The sequence below is a fragment of the Martes martes genome, assembly GCF_963455335.1.
Source record: "Martes martes genome assembly, chromosome: 16".
NCBI classification, from domain to species: domain Eukaryota; kingdom Metazoa; phylum Chordata; class Mammalia; order Carnivora; family Mustelidae; genus Martes; species Martes martes.
Window position 1 is genome coordinate 32,596,819 of NC_137904.1, and position 17,763 is coordinate 32,614,581.

General features: G+C 43.2%; 1 protein-coding gene across 2 annotated transcripts in view; it reads left to right on the forward strand.

Annotated features, from left to right (window-relative positions):
* Window positions 1–17,763, forward strand: part of TEX14 (testis expressed 14, intercellular bridge forming factor) — a gene marked incomplete at its 5' end in the record, with an annotated part of 94,733 nt that overhangs the window by 45,998 nt on the left and 30,972 nt on the right. For both annotated transcript variants that reach the window (XM_080826964.1, XM_080826965.1), the window contains 8 exons: window positions 1,693–1,871; window positions 6,372–6,523; window positions 7,864–8,054; window positions 8,831–8,981; window positions 10,204–10,985; window positions 14,986–15,092; window positions 17,187–17,312; window positions 17,513–17,601. In XM_080826964.1, coding sequence (XP_080683090.1) covers window positions 1,693–1,871; window positions 6,372–6,523; window positions 7,864–8,054; window positions 8,831–8,981; window positions 10,204–10,985; window positions 14,986–15,092; window positions 17,187–17,312; window positions 17,513–17,601 — 1,777 coding nt within the window. The remainder of the gene's footprint in view (window positions 1–1,692; window positions 1,872–6,371; window positions 6,524–7,863; window positions 8,055–8,830; window positions 8,982–10,203; window positions 10,986–14,985; window positions 15,093–17,186; window positions 17,313–17,512; window positions 17,602–17,763) is intronic.

Sequence of the window (17,763 nt, forward strand, 5' to 3'; positions counted from 1 at the left end):
AGCCACAAAAACCATAAGCAAAACAAAAAAGCATCCGACTAAATGGAAGAAGATATTTGCAAAGGAAATATCTGATAAGGAGTTAATACCCAAAATACATAAAGAACTTAACACAACTGACTAGAAAAAGAGCTAAATAATCCCATTAAAATGGACAGAGGACCTCAACAGACGTTTTTCCGAAGAAGACATACAGATGGCAGACAGACACATGAGAGGATGTTCAACATCACTTATCATTAGGAAAATGCAAATTAAAACCACAGTGAGATGCCACCTAACACCAGCCAGAATGGCTAGAATCAGAAAGACAAGAAGTAAGTGTTGGCGAGGATTTGGAGAAAAAGGAACCCTTCTGCACTGTTGGTGGGCATGTAAATGGTGGAACCACTGGAAAATAGAATGGAGGTTTCTGAGGAAATTAAAAATAGGACTGCTATATGATCTAGCAATTCCATTACTAGGTATTTATGCAAAGAAAACAAAAACGCCAGGGTATCTGGGCAGCACAGTTGGTTAGGCATCTTCCTTTGCCTCAGGTTGTGATCGCAGGGTCCCGAGATTGAGTTCCATGTCAGGCTCCCTGCTCAGCGGGGAGTCTGCTTCTCCCTCTGCCTGCCCCTCCCCCTGCTCGGGCTCTCTCTCTCTCAAATAAATAAATAAAATCTTTAACAAAAAAAGAAAATGAAAATACCAATTCAGGGGCGCGTCGGTGGCTCACTGGGTTAAGCCTCTGCCTTTGGCCCAGGTCATGATCTTAGGGTCCTGGGATCGAGCTCCACAACGGGCTCTCTGCTCAGCAGGAAGCCTGCTTCCCCCTCTTTGCCTGCTGCTCTGCCTACTTGTGATCTCTGTCAAATAAATAAAATCTTAAAAAAAAAAAACCAGACCCATAAATACGGAAACCAAACTCATGGTTGCCAGAAGGGCAGAAGGTAGGGAATGGGCAAAATAGGTGAAGGGGATTAAGAGGTACAAGCCTAACAGTTATAAAATAAGTCAAAAAGTATTGCGTAGGGAATATAGTCAATAATATTGTAATAGTGTGTGCTGATGGGTGGTGACTATAGTTACTGTGGTTAGCATTATGTAATGTACGGAATTGTTGAATTACTGTGTTGTACACCTGAAACTAATACAACATTGTATGCCAATCATACTTCAGTAATAAGTTTTTTGTTGTTTTTTTCCCAAAAGAATGCCATTTCTCTGGGGAAAGACCAACATGACTTTAATCAGCCAGATATGTTGGTGTGAGTGAATTTCTTTCCTCCTAGGATCAGTCATCTCACTGGGGTAGGGGCTGAACTGGTCCTTTAAGCTTCCGGGTTCAACCAGCAGCACAGGCTTGAACGGGGTGAGGTGCACGACAGGTTCATTTGTGGTGGTGTGGTGGTGGTGAGCCCACCCTGGATACACATACCAGGCTTTGAGAACTTTCTTCTCATTTTTTGTGGTGTGAAGCAGCTCAGTTCAGGGAAAGGGTCCAGCTTTGGAGCCAGAGGGACCCTGGGTCATTGGGACTTTAGGTCAGTCATTTAACCTCCCTGAGCTTCAGGTTCCCCATGTGTAAAATGGGGGCTCTAGGTAGCTGTGAGGGACAATTGAAAAGGCTTTGGAAACCGCAAAGCATTCTGCAGCGTCCGGGGCCCAGTCCCTGTTGTTCCTAGCTGTTTTCTCCCTTGATTCCAGCGCTCCCAGTTCCCCGTGCTGCACATGGAGGTGATCGTGCACCTGCTGCTCCAGATTTCTGATGCCCTGAGATACTTGCATTCCCGGGGGTTTATCCACCGCTCCCTCAGCTCCTACGCCATCCACATCGTCTCCACAGGGGAAGCAAGGCTAACCAACCTGGAGTATATGATGGAAAGGTGGGTGCTGTAGAGAAAGAATCTGATCTGGGTGGGCCTCTTCCTCATTGGTGAGCTGAATTGTTCATCATTGGAGAAAGAGGTTTCCCAAATGCCTTGCCCTGTCTGCCAAGGTTAGGACTTTGGGGAAGTTACTTCTGCTCAAGACATTCTCATTTTAATAAACATTTAACAAGCAAGGGCCCCTATTAGCCAATGGTGTAAATGCTCTATCTACTTCAAAATTTTCAGTGGCTTAACTCAACCGAGGTATGTTTCTTACTCCCATTGCTGTGTAATGTGTATGTTGGAGGGGGACACTCACTGTATTCCAAGTTCCCCCATCCATAGTTCTGCTGTCCCTAAGCTTCAGCTCCCCACTGTGTTCTGTAGTTGCTGGTCGGTGAGGAGGGAGTATGCAGGGCCACATGGTATTTAGGGGCCAGCCTGAAGTGGCTATATAGTTGCTTCCTGCTTTGTAGTCCCCTCCTCACTGCAGGGAGGCTGGGAAATGTGTCATAGCCATGCATCCTGGAAGGAGAGAGAAGGTGATAAGTGCTGGAGAGCCTTACAGTTGGTCACGCCTCCTACTCCTACTCTAAGGGCATTCCTGGCCCTTGAGGCCATCAGGGCAGTGAGGGGGCAGAGAGAAAAACAACCCCTTCATTCAAGGGTTGGTGGGTGGGCTTCATTTCCCATTTGGCAGGTGTCAAAGTCCTCCTAAGAGTTGGGGGTACCTGCTGTCTCCATCCGTAAGCTCTAGAAGGCGGAGGATCTCTCCTGTGCTTTCTTGCTGCCTTCCACAGCTCTGAGCCCTCAGCCCATTGTTGGTTCTGCTCTGCTGTGAAGCTTCTTGCTCAGCCCTGCCTACCTCAGCTTGCCTTTGCCCCCACCTACCTCCCCAGACACTGAGGCTTTGTTTCAGTCTCTTGGTTGCTGGTTGTTGCTCCTTGCATAGTCTGTAATGTATTTTTTCTCATGATGTAAAAAGCTCTGTGAGGGCATGGATTTCTGTTTATCCACTGCTGTATCTCAAATGCCTAAAACAAACCTTTACACAGTAAGCACTCAGCATATGTTTTTTGATTGAATGAAACAGAAAAGCTTACTTCCCAGACTGCACATGCCCCTAGTCCTTCTGCCTGCAGAGGAGAGTCAGGGGACTTTGTTATATTTGGACCCCGTGGGCCTTGGCGAAGAATTTGAATTTTTTATCCCAAGAATACTGGGGTGATACAAAGGGCTTTTTTTGGGGGGTGGGGAGCAATGTGGTGTCATGGATGATTGACAGGCTAAGAAGGTCCCTCTGGCTCCTGGCTGTGAAGAAGGGGCTGATAGGGGACAAGAGAGAGGCAGGGAAGCAGTTAGGGTGTGACTGCAGCAGTTCTCCACGTGAGTACTATCTCCATTTGAGCTGCTCAGCCTTAGATCTGGGCCATTCTCAGTTCCAGTTTAAACCTTCCAGTGTTTTCCCATTGCCTACAAGATTAAGTCCAGGCACTTTGCAGCGTGTGGAAGCCTTCCAAGATGGGGCTCCGCCCACAGTGCCAGCCTTGTCACTTCCCTGGCATCTGAAGCCACTTTCAGTCTAGGCCATCTCTGGGTACTGCTGCCTACATCTGGAATAGTTGGCACTCACCTAGTTATCCTTTTAAACTCACCTCAGGCACAATCTCCCACCACACCCATGAAGCCTGTACTGAAGCCCTGATCCCCACAGCACTTTGGATAATTCCATTCTTCTGCAGCCAAGTGCGTCTGCCCCACCAGAGGGGGATCTCTGAGAGGGCAGGGACTGTGCTTGATCCTTGTCAGCTAGGGGCCTGCCACATTGTAAGTGCTCAGTCAAACATCAGTTAAGTGAACAGAAGAGTCTGGATGATGGGAAAACTTTAAATGGTTCAGAATGGGATTGACCACTTTAGCTATGTATGCAGGAGCTGTAGAAGCTAAGGGATTTGGACATTTTTGCCTTTGATAACAGCAGGGGTTTTTTAGGAAGGCTGCAGCAGAGTCGAAGCTATTTGCTGGTGATGGAATGACATCTGTTGTTGACATGGAGGCATGACCGTTTCTTCTGCCTGAGCTCTCCAATAGAAATGTGAAGCCTAGAGTGAAATAGATCTTTGGAGCTGGCTCAGCCTCACCTTGTCTTTCACAGATGAGGAAACTGAGGCTCAGAGAGGGAAAGATATGATCTCAAGTTATCCAGCTGTGGCTAGAACGAGGTGGTAAAGATGTTTCCTGGCTATTGGGGCATAATGGATTGGAGGTTAAGGGTAGGAAGCCCAGCTAGGAGGCCATATTTCCCGGTCTGCTGGTGATTGAGGAATTAGATAGAAGCAAAAAATGAGATGTACTGAGGAGCTGGGATCCACAGATTGGTCAGGTAAGGGGCTGGGAGGTAACTGAGGAAGAAGGTGTAAGTTTTCTTTTGGATTTGTTGACCTCAGAATGGAACTTCAGGCTGAAACGTCAGTCAGCAAGCAGTTTCAGCCACAACAGCATACCCTTCTTTGACAACTGATAATATGAGCTGAGATCCAAGAATCCAGAATAACTTTCAATTTCACATTTATTTTTGGCAACATTCTATTTGGGCTGGTTGGTTTGTTGAATGTCATTGTCAAGGGTAACACTCCATCTCGTGGTATAAAAATGATACAGCAGTTTTTCTTACTCTTCAAATCCTTCTTAATGGAATCTTTAGAACTAGCATTGACCTTGCAAGTGGTATCACATAGCTGTAGCCAAATATAATTTTAACGATGTCAGAGCTGAAGCCTAGAAAAATAACTGCCCTAGAATGACATCCAGAAAAGAAGCTCCCCCACTCCCCAACTAGATTTAACCAAGAAAGAAGGGGGATTATAAGAGAAGAAGGTGAGTAGAAATAAAATAGAAAAAATAAAAATGCTGGTTTGTGAGTGACTTGTCTCTCACAGAGCCTTAGACAAGTCTGAGAGACCTGAGAAGGTAGGTGAGGGTTTCCCTTGAAGAATCACCCCAGAAGGTAAAGAGCCAAGCATTTTACATCCTCAGAATATATCTCTGATAGTAAAACACTCCATTGCTTTACCTGTGATATAAATATGATATTGGCATGCCTCTAGGCTGTTCATACTATACCGGGCCACACCTAACTATTCAGTAATACAACCAAAAAGTCAATACCAACTTTTCTAACTTGATGGCTTCCTGAACTCACTACCATCTACCAAAAGGTCCAAGAAATATTATTTCTGGAAGAAATATTATTTAGGGAACTTTGCTTAAAGTCTGAGATGTCCATCCTATCCTCAAATCTACCTTTTGCCAGACCAGCAAAGAACTTCCGGCCACTTGCTTTTTAAAAATTTAATTACTGGGGACCAGGATGGCTCAATCAGTTAAAGGTCTCGCTCTTGATTTTGGCTCAGGTCATGATATCAGGATTATGAGATGGAGCCCCACATCAGACTCCACACTTAGCAGGAAGTCTGCTCAAGATCTCCCTCCCCCCCAACCCCACCCCCCACAGCACACACACTCTCTCTAAAATAAATAAATATTTAAAAAAAGATCGGCTAGCATTCACAGTTTTTACCAAATGCCTACCATAACATTCATATTAATAACTTACTTGTATAGTGCTTTATGGCTCAAACTCTTGCCGGCACAAGATCTCATCAGATGCTCATGAAAGCCGCAGACCGAAGTCAGTGCTGACCTCACCCTGAGGACTGTTGTTGGCCCAGGAGACATTTAGGATGCTCTGACTTAGTTCTCAAGGAATCTAGTTTGGAAGTTTTTTTCAAGCCAATCAGTGAACCTTTGAGTGCTGAACTGAGAAGGCTTGTTCCCAAGAGGGCAGAGTGCAGAAAACTCTGGAATTGGAGGAGTCCCACAAGACTTTGATAAAGCAGATAGGGCTTGAGGGGGGTCTTGAAAGAGTCTTCTACTCATTTATTCAAAAGTAGGCATTGAGGCCCTTGTGTAAGTTTAGATATACATGATATAAAAGACAGATAAGGTGCCTCTTCTCATGGAGCTGACTCTAGTAGAGGGGAGAAGAAAATAAGCAGTAGCTAAATGAACAAACCTTCAGAAAATAAGTACTCTGGAGCCAATAAAAGAGGACTATAGGTGGTCAGGGAGATCTCTGAGGTAATTTTTGAGCTAATACCTTTGTTACAAGAAGCAGCCAGTCACCCTGGGATCTCTGGGTAGCCCATGCCATACAGAAGCAGCCAGTTTGCAGTGCGAACACCTGAAGTGATGACATCTTGGAGAAACGCAAAGCGGTCCCACATGAATTGAGTGAATGAGCAAGAGAGAATGGTCAGATGCAGTGGAGGGTGGGCAGGGCCCACTCTGGTAGATTTGAACAGCAGGCGGTGAGGGTTAGCTCAGGGCCTAGCTGGGTTTCTAGAAGCTCAAGGAGATTGTCAGTCTTCAGAGGCAGATGTTTCACAAATGTACTGTACGATGGTCATGATGATCCTTTAAGACATGAACCTGACCTTGTTTTTCCTTCTGTAGCCAAGATGGACGTATACACAAGGACCTGACTCGAGTGCCCCTCCCGACCCAGCTGTACAACTGGGCTGCCCCAGAGGTGATCTTACAGAAGGCAGCCACAGTGAAATCAGATGTTTACAGCTTTTCTATGATCATACAGGAGATTTTAACAGGTAGATCCAAGAGCACATAGACTGTGACCAGAGTCTCTACTCTTTAGATTAGATTTTTTTCCTCAAGAGTTACTTAGTTTTATGAAAATGCAGGACATAGAAAATCTCTTTAAGGAAACTTCTTTGTGCTTGTGGAAGATATGAGATGATCTCCCAGAAGTCTTTCTCTTTTAACCTGTTCTTTGAGACTTAACAAGGTCCACCTGTCATCCTGTCAACGGCAATACATTTAACCCGAGAAAAGTTTTTAAACTGAGTATTGCTGTCAATGCTTAGGGGTCTCTGTGAGATGCTCCTTAAGAACCTGTAAATGAGGGGGACCTGGATTGCTCAGTCGGTTCAGCTTAGGTCATGATCGTGAGTCTTGGGATCAAGTCCCACATTGGCAGGCTCCCTGCTCAACAGGGAGTCTGCTTCTCCCTCTCCCTCTTCCCGTTCCCCTGCTTGTGCTCTGTCTCTCGCTCTCAATCTGTCTCTCAAATAAATAAAATCTTAAAAAAAAAAAAAGAACTTGTAAATGAGGAGGAAAGACTGGCCTTGGAGAAGTAAAGTATGAAATCAAACACACCTAGGGTTCAATGTGTATATAAGCAGTGTCACTTAAAAGATGCGAAAGTGTTTCCAAATCTGCAAGACCCTAATGTGAAGGAAGTGATCACATATCAGAAGACACAAGGAATTTTTCAGGGGAGGGGAACACACATACACACACACAGTAAAACCACATTCACTGAGGGGATGAGAGTCCCTTCTTATTTAGCAGTGTTTACAGTCTGAGAGGCAAAATCATACCTTCCATGAGAGAAATGCATTGGCCTTTGGATCCTGAAGCCATGAAATATTCCTTGTGGTGCCCAGGTCTGCCAGCAGGGAGCCCATGCACGCCTGATTCCAACACTGTCTCTGCAGCAGGGATTGCCCTCATAAATGGGTAAAGTGGCTTCTTGTTTATATGAATGGACTTCCAGGTAGCTTTTTCTATAAAGAGAAATTACTATTGAGTGACTTGACTAAGGTTACGCAATTTTACCTGATTTCTTTTTTTTTTAAACATTTTTTTTAAAGCATTCTTTTAAAAATTTTTTTATTTATTTATTTTACAGAGAGAGAGAGAGAGAGAGAGTGAGAGCAAGAGCAAGCACAAGCAGAGGGAGCAGCAGGCAGAGGGAGAGGGAGAAGGAGGCTCCCCGTTGATCAGAGAGCCTAATGTGAGGCTTGGTCCCAGGACCCTGGGATCATGACCCGAGCCAAAGGCAGATGCTCAACCGACTGAGCCACCCAGGCGCCCCTTAAACTTGAGTTCTTAATGCTACTCTTTCCTCTGATTTCTTCCTTAACAGATGACATACCCTGGAATGATTTAGATGGCTCAGTTATCAAAGAAGCCATAGTCTTGGGAAATTATTTAGAAGCTGACGTCAGGCTTCCAAAACCTTACTACGATATTGTTAAGTCAGGCATCCAGGTCAAGCAGAAGAACCGAACTATGAACCTTCAAGATATCCGGTACCTTCTGAAGAATGACTTAAAGGTAAGCTCTGAAGCCGTTAGTTTATTTCAGCTTACTCATCACAGTGGTTTAGGGAGCTTAGAGACCAGGAAGAGTCTAGAGATCAAGTTGTAAGAAGATTTGGAAATCCTCATTTCATCACATTCTTTCTGGGTTCCCAAGAAAAGGACCTTCTAGCTGCTTCACTTGGTGAGGGCAGCAGGGAATTGATGAAGGAGGCTGGGGAAGCTCAGCACATAGAGGGGCATAGGCACAGAATGTGATTCAGTGACTGAGAGCTATTGTTATTATTTAATTTAATTTAATTTTTTAAGAATTTTATTTATTTGAGAGAGAGAGAAGGAATGAGAGAGAGAGAAAGAACACAAGCAAGGAGAGGCAGAGGGAAACAAGCAGATTTCCCTGCTGAGCAGGGAACCCGGCATAGGGCTTGGTCCTGGAACTCCAGGATCATGACCTGAGCCGAATGAAGGCGGATGCTTAACTGACTGAGCCATCCAGACTCCCCCTATTATTATTATTTTTAAAATATTGGTAATAATAATGAATTAACTAATTTGAGTTATAGTCAGTCTGCCCAACAGGAAGAAGAGGGAATTTATTTGATACCTAGATCTGTTTCAAAAACATCAAAAAACTGGCTGGCTCAGCTGGAAGAGCATGAGATTCTTAATCTCAGAGTTGTAAATTTGAGACCCATATTGTGTATAGAGATCACTTAAATAAATAAACTTTAAAAAAAAGTCACATTCAGGTGATTATAAATTATATCCTTAATGATATTTTGCTTGTTAAAGGATTTTCTTGGAACCCAGAGAACTCTGCCAACTGAGAGCCCCACGGTGCAGAGATACGAACTCCATCCTGATGTCAATGTCTATCTAGGACTGACCTCAGATCATCTGAAAGAGACCCCTAACTTGGAAATAAAAGAGCTGAAAGAAACGGGTATGGCCTTAACCCACAGGTTAAGCATTATTTGACATGAATGTCTTATGACAGTTGTAAGCTACAACTAATCAACTCCACAAACTGTACACGTCACTTACACTTGGAAATGGTGGATGCCTTAGGGAAAAATCAAGATCCTTGAAATTACTAAGTTAAATTTTTTTGGCTCCATATATACCTTGGTTCAATCCAGAACTAAGCGGTAACGACTAGTTTATTTCTAGCATGATTGTTCTTAGGGCTTGATTTAATTGCTTTACAAATGAAAATGGTGATTTTTAAATTCAAAGCTATTATCTGTTCATTATAGGAAACTTGAAATCATACAAGGAAGAAAATTACTTACCATTTTAATTCTGCCACTTAGAAAGAACTTGTTAATGTTTTGGTGTTTCCCTCCAACCTTTTCCTATAGGCTTCTTTTTAGTACCTTTAGAAATCTTAGAATTCAGAGCTAAAAAGGACCTTGTAATCATCCAGCATAATATCCTCATATTCCAGATGAGAAAGATAAGGGCCAGAGAACTTGTGGCTTGCTTAGGACTCCAGAACTTATTATAGAGCTGGGATCCAGGCCAAGTGACTATCCTCTCTATCTTTTTGGATAGGGCTGGAAGCCTCTAGAATGGTGTCATTCCCCCACCCCCTCCTAGCCAAGAGCTCATTACTTTCGCTCCTCCATCCTGTTCTCTGCAGGTTATACACCATCAGCCACAGGTGATGGGTGGTCCATTCTGGGGTTATTTTTTGAATTATGATTCTTCCCATGATGCATTGCATTCTCGTACACTGTTTTGGCTACTTCTATCAGATACTCACCAAGAGCATGACTTTAACTGACATGAGTATTCAGACTCCTGTGTATGTTAAAAAAAAAGTTATGAATTTAGTCATAAGATTTAGGGGTCTGTAATTTCCATGTCCTGACAATTATGTGTGTTTTGAACACACTATAACTTAAGCTTACAACATTTTCCCCAGGGTTTGATCTCTCCCCAGTTTTCTACCTCAACTCATGTCAAAATGGAAATTTTCATCTGTTAGAAATACCCTTGCATCCTCTGTGAGTGTATCTGGTAGTCTTCCGTACCTGTGAAGGGACTAGGAAACTAAAAAGCTGCTTTCTCTATTCTCACACCACTTGAGCAACATTCCAGGGCTGCTTAGCTGCTGCATGTGATCCCTTTAATCAGTTGCATGTTGCCATTCTTTCCAACAGGTAGTCGGCTTCATTCACCCAGGGGTCCCCCTTCTCCCCACGAGAAAGCAATACCAGATCCTCAGGTCCTAGATCCAAGTATGAGGACCAAGGAGATTCAGAATCAAGACACTGCTTCTCCTGCTGGCCCTGTGGCAGAAGAGTCTAGGAGCCCCAGCCCAGGTCAGGCAAGCGTTGAAATCAATGAAATCTACTCAGGCTGCCTGGACAGGGGAGATGATAAAGAGAAGGAGCCCCCAGAAGCGGGTTCATCCTTCGAGGGGGCTGGACCAAGCCAGGCAGATGAACTAAAGTCCATGGAAGAAGAGCTGGAAAATATGGAAAGAGAGGCATGCTGTTTTTGTGATGAGGACGAGAGCTCTTCAGAAGCTAGCACAGAGCTCTCCTTTGAGGACTGGGATTGGCGAAATGGTTCTCTTAGTTCACCCAGCCTGCCTGAGCCAGCCAGAGGAGCCAAGGGCCATGTGAGCAATAGGTGTGTGACTGAGGAGTACATCAGTAAGTGTGTGCTGAATCTGAAGATTTCACAGACATTAATGCACCAGAATGCCGATTTGCTCAGGAATATCCAACAGAAAATCGATAAACTTGAGATGATACAGAAGGAGCAGGAGGAGTGCAGGTCTTTGTGGGCTTCTTCAAGAGAGTTCGCGAACATCTATGACTCCCCTTCAGCCTTGGGCCCCCCAGCTTCCAGCTATATACCGCCTGTCATACAGCTGCCAGGAGGCCAGCAGCTGGACACCAGTGGCAATTGCCTAACCCTGAAAAGGTCTTCTATAGTGAGAGACTTTCAAGGGGGACATTTTGGCAAAAGGTCCAGGAAAAGAAGTGGCTGTGACTGGAAAGCTGTCACCCAAGTCTCTGAAGAAAGCACTGGAGATCAGTCAGAGAAGAGCCATCAGGTACAGCTAAGAAGTGGGAGGCAGGGCTGTGTGAGCAGGATCTGGAACATGGTTCAACATTGCCCCTAACCCCTGTACAAGGACTAACATAAATAAAACCAGCTCATAGTGGGGTCCTCTTGGCTTCAGGAAATAAGGCCTCTAGGATGGGACTCCTAGGTAGATACTCTTCGTCTCTCATTCCAAACCCAACATACAGCCCGTGTTCTTTATAAATCCTGTGCATCAGGTTGGACCATATGAAACTGCTGTTTTATAGGTCAGAATATTCAAGTATTAACAATTTAGCATGATTCGCTTACTAAATATGGTCTCTTGGGCAGGTATTAATTTCCATCCTCAATTGCTTATTCATTCACTCACTCATTCAATAAACATTTCTAGAGTCAGAGGCTCTACAGTTAAACCCTGGGATACAATGATGATTGAGTCACAGGCTTTACTTATGAGTAGCTCCAGTGTGGTACCGAGGGCCCTGGTCATCAAATAAGACACCTCAAAGGAGACGAGAAGGCACAATGGGAACTGGTCTAGGAGGTGTAGCTTGAAGCTTAGTGAGGTTTCAGAGTGGCTCCTGTATCAGCTCCTTAAGGGCAGGGCCTGGGTCTTACACATTCTGTGCCTTAGCAAGGGTACCTGGCACAGAGAAGGTACTTGATAAATGGTCATTGAGGGAATGAATAAATGAACAAGTTCACATATAGAGAGCTGGCTGTCTCTTGAATCAGAATTTTAGAGATGGATCAGCCCCATTATTTTACATCATTTACCCCATACTCATCATCATTGAGTATGAAGCTCAAGCTTAGTGACTTGAACTTCCTAAAGTCCAGGTGTTACCGAGATGATGTTGGGATAGGAGAGGTGAGCCCCATTGGAAGAAGGATTTTATTACTGAAGTTATTTAGAGTTGCTGGCCTATGGTGGTAAAAAGCTGGTCAGCTTTTAGTGGGTTTTATTATAGTTATAAAATTTTCCACCTCAAGCGCATCCCTTTATGGCCTGCACAGGGCGGACAACTCCCACCACCCGCACTCCTTACTATGCCACTGCCACCACAGCTGATTACGGGCAGGTTTCTTCACTGCTAGTCTGGTGTTCTTCCACGGTCCCCTGCTGAGTTTCAGTGAGACTGCAGTCCTAACTTAAAATATTTGGAAAACGTTGGCATTTGTTTCTTATAAAGAGAAGGCAAAAAGAATGTACTTAGACTCTAATATTTCTTTTTCTTTTGAAAATTCAGATTTGCTAGAAAACTATTAGAAATAACCTTTCTTATATATTATGTTTTGGTTATCTATTGCTGTGGAGTAACAACAACAAAACCCCAAACTTAGTGGCTTAAAATAACAGTGATTTATTATTTTTCACAACTCTATGGGGCAGGAATATGTTAGGGCTAACCAGTATGATAATTTCATTCCATGTGGCATGGGCTGGGATCACTCCCTTGACTGTATTCAGCTGGAGGCTGGGCTGGGCAAGAAGGTCCAAGGCCTCATTTATATGCCTGGTGCCCTGGATTAGTCCTTTAATTTCTCAGTTCTTAAATTTTTAATTGCACCAAAGGAAACATTACAAACTTCCCATTATTCTAAATACCTATTTTGAATATATTTCTCAGTATATTCTAAGCTCTCCTTGGTGACCATGACATTTTTCAGAACATGTGTTATTTGATGCTCCATAATAAAGTTGTTGCCTTTAAGGCCCTGCTAAGGAATCTTTGCCCCCATGCAAAGGCCTCTGTAGCTCATACTTTAGGGAGTTATGACCATTTTGTTTTTATAACATTTTAAAATTATTAATTATTTTTCTTAACATATAATGTATCATTTGCTCCAGGGGTACAGGTCTGTGAATCATCAGGCTTACACATTTCACAGCACTCACCATATCACATACCCTCCCCTATGTCCATAACCCAACCATCCTCTCCATACCCTTCCCCGCCCAGCAACCCTCAGTTTGTTTTGTGAGATTAAGAGTCTCTTATGGTTTGTCTCCCTCCTGATCCCATCTTGTTTTATTTTTTTCCTTCCCTAACCCCCAAACCCCCCACCCTGCCCCTCAAATTCCTCATATCATGGAGATCATATGATAATTATCTTTCTCTGATTGACTTATTTCACTCAGCATAATACCCTCTAGTTCCATCCTTGTTGTTGCAAATGGTAAGATTTCATTTCTTTTGATGGCTGCATAGTATTCCATTGTATATATATACACCACATCTTCTTTATCCATTCATCTGTGGATGGACTTCTAGGTTCTTTCCATAGTTTGGGTATTGTGGGCATTGCTGCTATGAACATTCGGATCACTACATTTGTATCTTTAGGGTAAATACCCAGTAATGTGATTGCTGGGTCAGAGGGTAGCTCTATTTTCAACTTTTTGAGGAACCTTCATGCTGCACCAGCTTGCATTCCCACCAACAGTGTAGGAGGGTTCCCCTTCCTCCACATCTTCATTTGTACATTTGTATCTTTAGTGTAAATACCCAGTAATGTGATTGCTGGGTCAGAGGGTAGCTCTATTTTCAACTTTTTGAGGAACCTTCATGCTGCACCAGCTTGCATTCCCACCAACAGTGTAGGAGGGTTCCCCTTCCTCCACATCTTCAACATCTGTCATTTCCTGACTTGTTAATTTTAGCCATTCTGACTGGTGTGAGGTGGTATCTCATTGTGGTTTTGATTTGTATTTCCCTGATGTGAGTGATGTGGAGCACTTTTTCATGTGTCCGTTGGCCATCTGGATGTTTTCTTTGCAGAAATGTCTGTTCATGTCTTCTACCCATTTCTTGATTGGATTATTTGTTCTTTGGGTGTTGAGTTTGATAAGGTCTTTATAGATTTTGGATACTAGGCCTTTATCTGATATGTCATTTGCAAACATCTCCTCCCATTCTGTCAGTTGTCTTTTGTTTTTATTGACTGTTTGCTTTGCTGTGCAAAAGCTCTTGATCTTGATGAAGTCCCAATAGTTCATTTTTGCCCTTGCGTCCCTTGCCTTTGGCGATGTTTCTAAGAGCTTATGACCATTTTTATGCATCCTCTTACCTTTTTTACATCTTACTACCCTCCCAGTGCAACACATTTGTTGCCTTAACTTGCTGCAGGCTAGGAATTATAATGAAGTTTGTTAAAATTAGAATAAGCAGATCCAGAATTTTCTCTTTGGAATAAAATACACAAGCTTTAATTTAATTTACTTCTATTTCCAAAGTATTGTAGCTTTTATTTTATTGTCTTATTTTCATAGCATCCCCACTGATGGATTCAGGGAGATACTATTTTCCCTGTTTTAAAGATGAGGAAGCTGAAGCAGAAGACTCTCTTAGGTTATTCTGAGTAAGGATTAGACTAGAAGCCAGGGTCCAAGGCTCCTGCCACAAAGCTTGCTACCTTAATAATAATACAGGGGAAAGTTATCGGACTTCTTAAAAAGAATTTATTTATTTGAGAGAGCATAAGCAGGGAGAGTAGGAGAGGGAGAAGCAGGCTCCTCACTGAGCAGGGAGCCTGACACAGGGCTTGATCCCAGGACTACAGGGTCATGACCTGAGCCAAAGGCAGACGCTTAAACACTGAGCCACCCTAAAAGTTGCTGGATTTTTGAAGTCTTTTTTTTCTGCTCATCCTTCTCTTGCTCCCAGTCTAGACTGCATTTCTGGGGGCCAACATTGCTGTGTAATGTTGTAAAGACCTCCAGCCGAGAGATGAGTTACTAGATATGAAATACACACAGGGAAATCATCTTAGTAGGTTTGGTTATTTCTACACATTTAGTAAGAATGGCTTGAAAAATAGAATGTGAAAGTGAAGAGGAATTCCTTCATCAAAGCACTGAAACACGTTTACTGCTTTTTAAGCTGCCAACTTTTTGTGGACCTGGAAAACAGAGCACAAGTGAACAATCACAGCCCACTCAAGGAGCCAAGCACAGTCTGGAAAGAAACAGGAACCCAAATACCAGCAGGTGGGTTAACATTTTGTTCTCTGTGTCACCATGCCTTTAGACTCCCACGTGACCCCAGAGGCACTTAATGATCTTCATGTGTCTTGTGACAAAGAGACTGTGGGTGATGAAGAACACTAACACAGAAACAGATCTTGGCAGGTTTTCTCCTTCAGGTGAGCGGAAAGAGCCATGTAACGGAAACTGTAGGAAAAAATATTGAAGGTAAAGGAGCTGGCAGGTTAATCAGGCAGAACTCAACATTTGTCAAAAGCAAAGCACCTTGCTCTTCCAAAGCTGCCCAGATTGTTTTTCTTAAAAAAGGAAAGCCAGGTATTCCATCTGTCAGTGCTCCAGAAACCAAACTATTTGGAAACAAGGGTTCCTCAAAATAAGCATCCCTGACTCCAGAGCAGGGGCTGAGCAGTTTAACTGTTACCATACAGCCTCTGATTTCCAGCCAAATCTATGAAATGAATTGGCTTCAGCACCGATCATGGGAAGGAGAGCGTATGTGTACATTGAGTTTTTAAGAATTTAGGTAAAACAAATTTTATTTTGCATAGGGGTAATTATTAAAGGCCCATAAATGTGTTTCAAGATAGACTAGTCTGTCAATTTCAGTTTTCCTTTCTTGTGGTTAAATGGTAGCTTTAATCCATGCCTTTGGAGTTAGTTCTTCTGGAAAAAAGTAACTTTTTGTTTCTCTCCCAGTGGTGACTGAGATTAATGACAAGGGTTTGCTATTCCTTTCACGTTGGTAAATGTGTTCATTAGGGAGAATCAAGGAAAATGCCCAGACATTTTAGTTCAGTGTATATTACCTTTACAAAGGGAATTATTAGAGAACCAATTAACTGGCATCAAAGGGGTTAGAGCCTACATCTAGAAGGGGTGACAGTATGGCCATTAGATAACAAAGCAAAGCCATAGTTGTGGACTGCGATACACCCATTTACCATGTTCCCCCAAAAGAACAAAAAACGGACTAAAAAGAAGTTTAACATTTTGCTACCAATCCACCAAGTCTTTTTGTATGTTTTCCAAAGACGCTTAACCAACTGAGTCACCTAGGCACCCCCATGTAGGTACTTTTATATCCTGATTTTTCATCTTACATTAGAACAAGAGCATTATCCCACTTTATTAAAAAACATCCAGGGGGTGCGCCTGAAGTCAGAAGAATATGCCACTCTTGATCTCAGGGTTGTAAGTTTGAGCCCTAGTTGGGTATAAAGATTACCTAAACAAATATTAAAAAAAGAAAACATCCTGCAAATTTGAACTTGTTGGATTTCCCCCATTGTTGAATTTTAGGTAGTTTCATGCTTTGATCCATTTTTGAATAGGGCGACAGTGACTTGTCTTTGCAAATTTTTCTGCACTTTGGATTATTTCCTTGGTAGATTGCCAGAAGCAGAGTTACTAGGTCAACGGGTTTAAACATTTTAAAGATACTTGATAGCTGCTGCCAAATTGCTCTTTAAAGAAGCCAATCAGATCTGACCTTTCCAGGTCAGCAGTCTCTGTGTGTTCTGGTCCAGTGGGGAAGCAGGGCATTCAAGATAACGAGGAATTCATACATATGCCACAGGTCCCGTGTTTTTGAGGAGTTATTTTAATAGACGATGAGATGTATATATGATCAAGGATATGTAGAGGAAGAAAGACTCCCTTGTTTTTCAGATGAGGAATCTTGATCCACAAAGACTGAAGTATGCCAGAGGCAGGCAGCTGGTTAGTGGAAGGTAGGGTCTAGAACTCAGTGAGACTAGGCTAAAGAGCTCTGAATGTTCTTCAGGCTCCCCGGTGCCTTAAGGCCGTGTTTGAGAATGTTAGTTATTGTGCTCTCACTGACTCACTGGTGTGTCTGTTACTGGAGAATTCTGATTGAAGGGTAGGAACAATTACCAAATCATCACCTGTGTTCTGTGGCATTGTTTGGGTGGGGGGCTCTGCTAGACCTCAGAAGTCTGTCCAGTGAAACTCGATTTCAATTGTGGGTTTCTTCTTCCTGTGAAAATTTCTCAAGAGTACTTTTAGAATCATGAAATCTGAAATTGGAAACTGAAAATTACCTTAGAGGTCTTCTAACCCAGTCCTTTCATTTCTTAGCCAGGGAAGGCCTAAAGAGTCCAGTGCCCAAACCAAGCTGACTCAGCTTAGTAGTGCACTTGTCACTGTGTCAAGGCACCCTAAGGGCCCTGCTGTGTCATCCAGCCCTAGCCTGGGCTCTACTAGGTAAGGAGTCTGTGGTCTGAACATTGTGGAGTCTTGCGCTCTCTGGTGGTGGGCAGGAGTCAGTGCAGCCCCAGGAATGACTGAGAGTAGGGGCTGGTCCTCTGGGTGGGCTGGTGGGCTCAGGCTTGTGTCAGAAACTTGAGCAAACCGGTGTATTTGTGTCCACCCTGCTCCCCTTTCCCCGAACCTACATAATTTAGGATCAGTATGGAGTCTGTATCTTCTGAAATCTGTAATGCAAAGTCAAGAAGTAATGAAGATGATGGAGAGGTACACTTAAAGTGGAAAAGTGAGTAAAGAGCCATAGGTTCTGTTGAACCAAATGAAACTTAAAGTATATTTCTAACCAGCTTGTTATCTCTAAGTACACAGTCTGTATTGCACCAGCCTCCCACATTCTTTTCTTTTCTGTTGGATCATTCCAGTTTAAAAAATTAAGGCCTTTCTGATT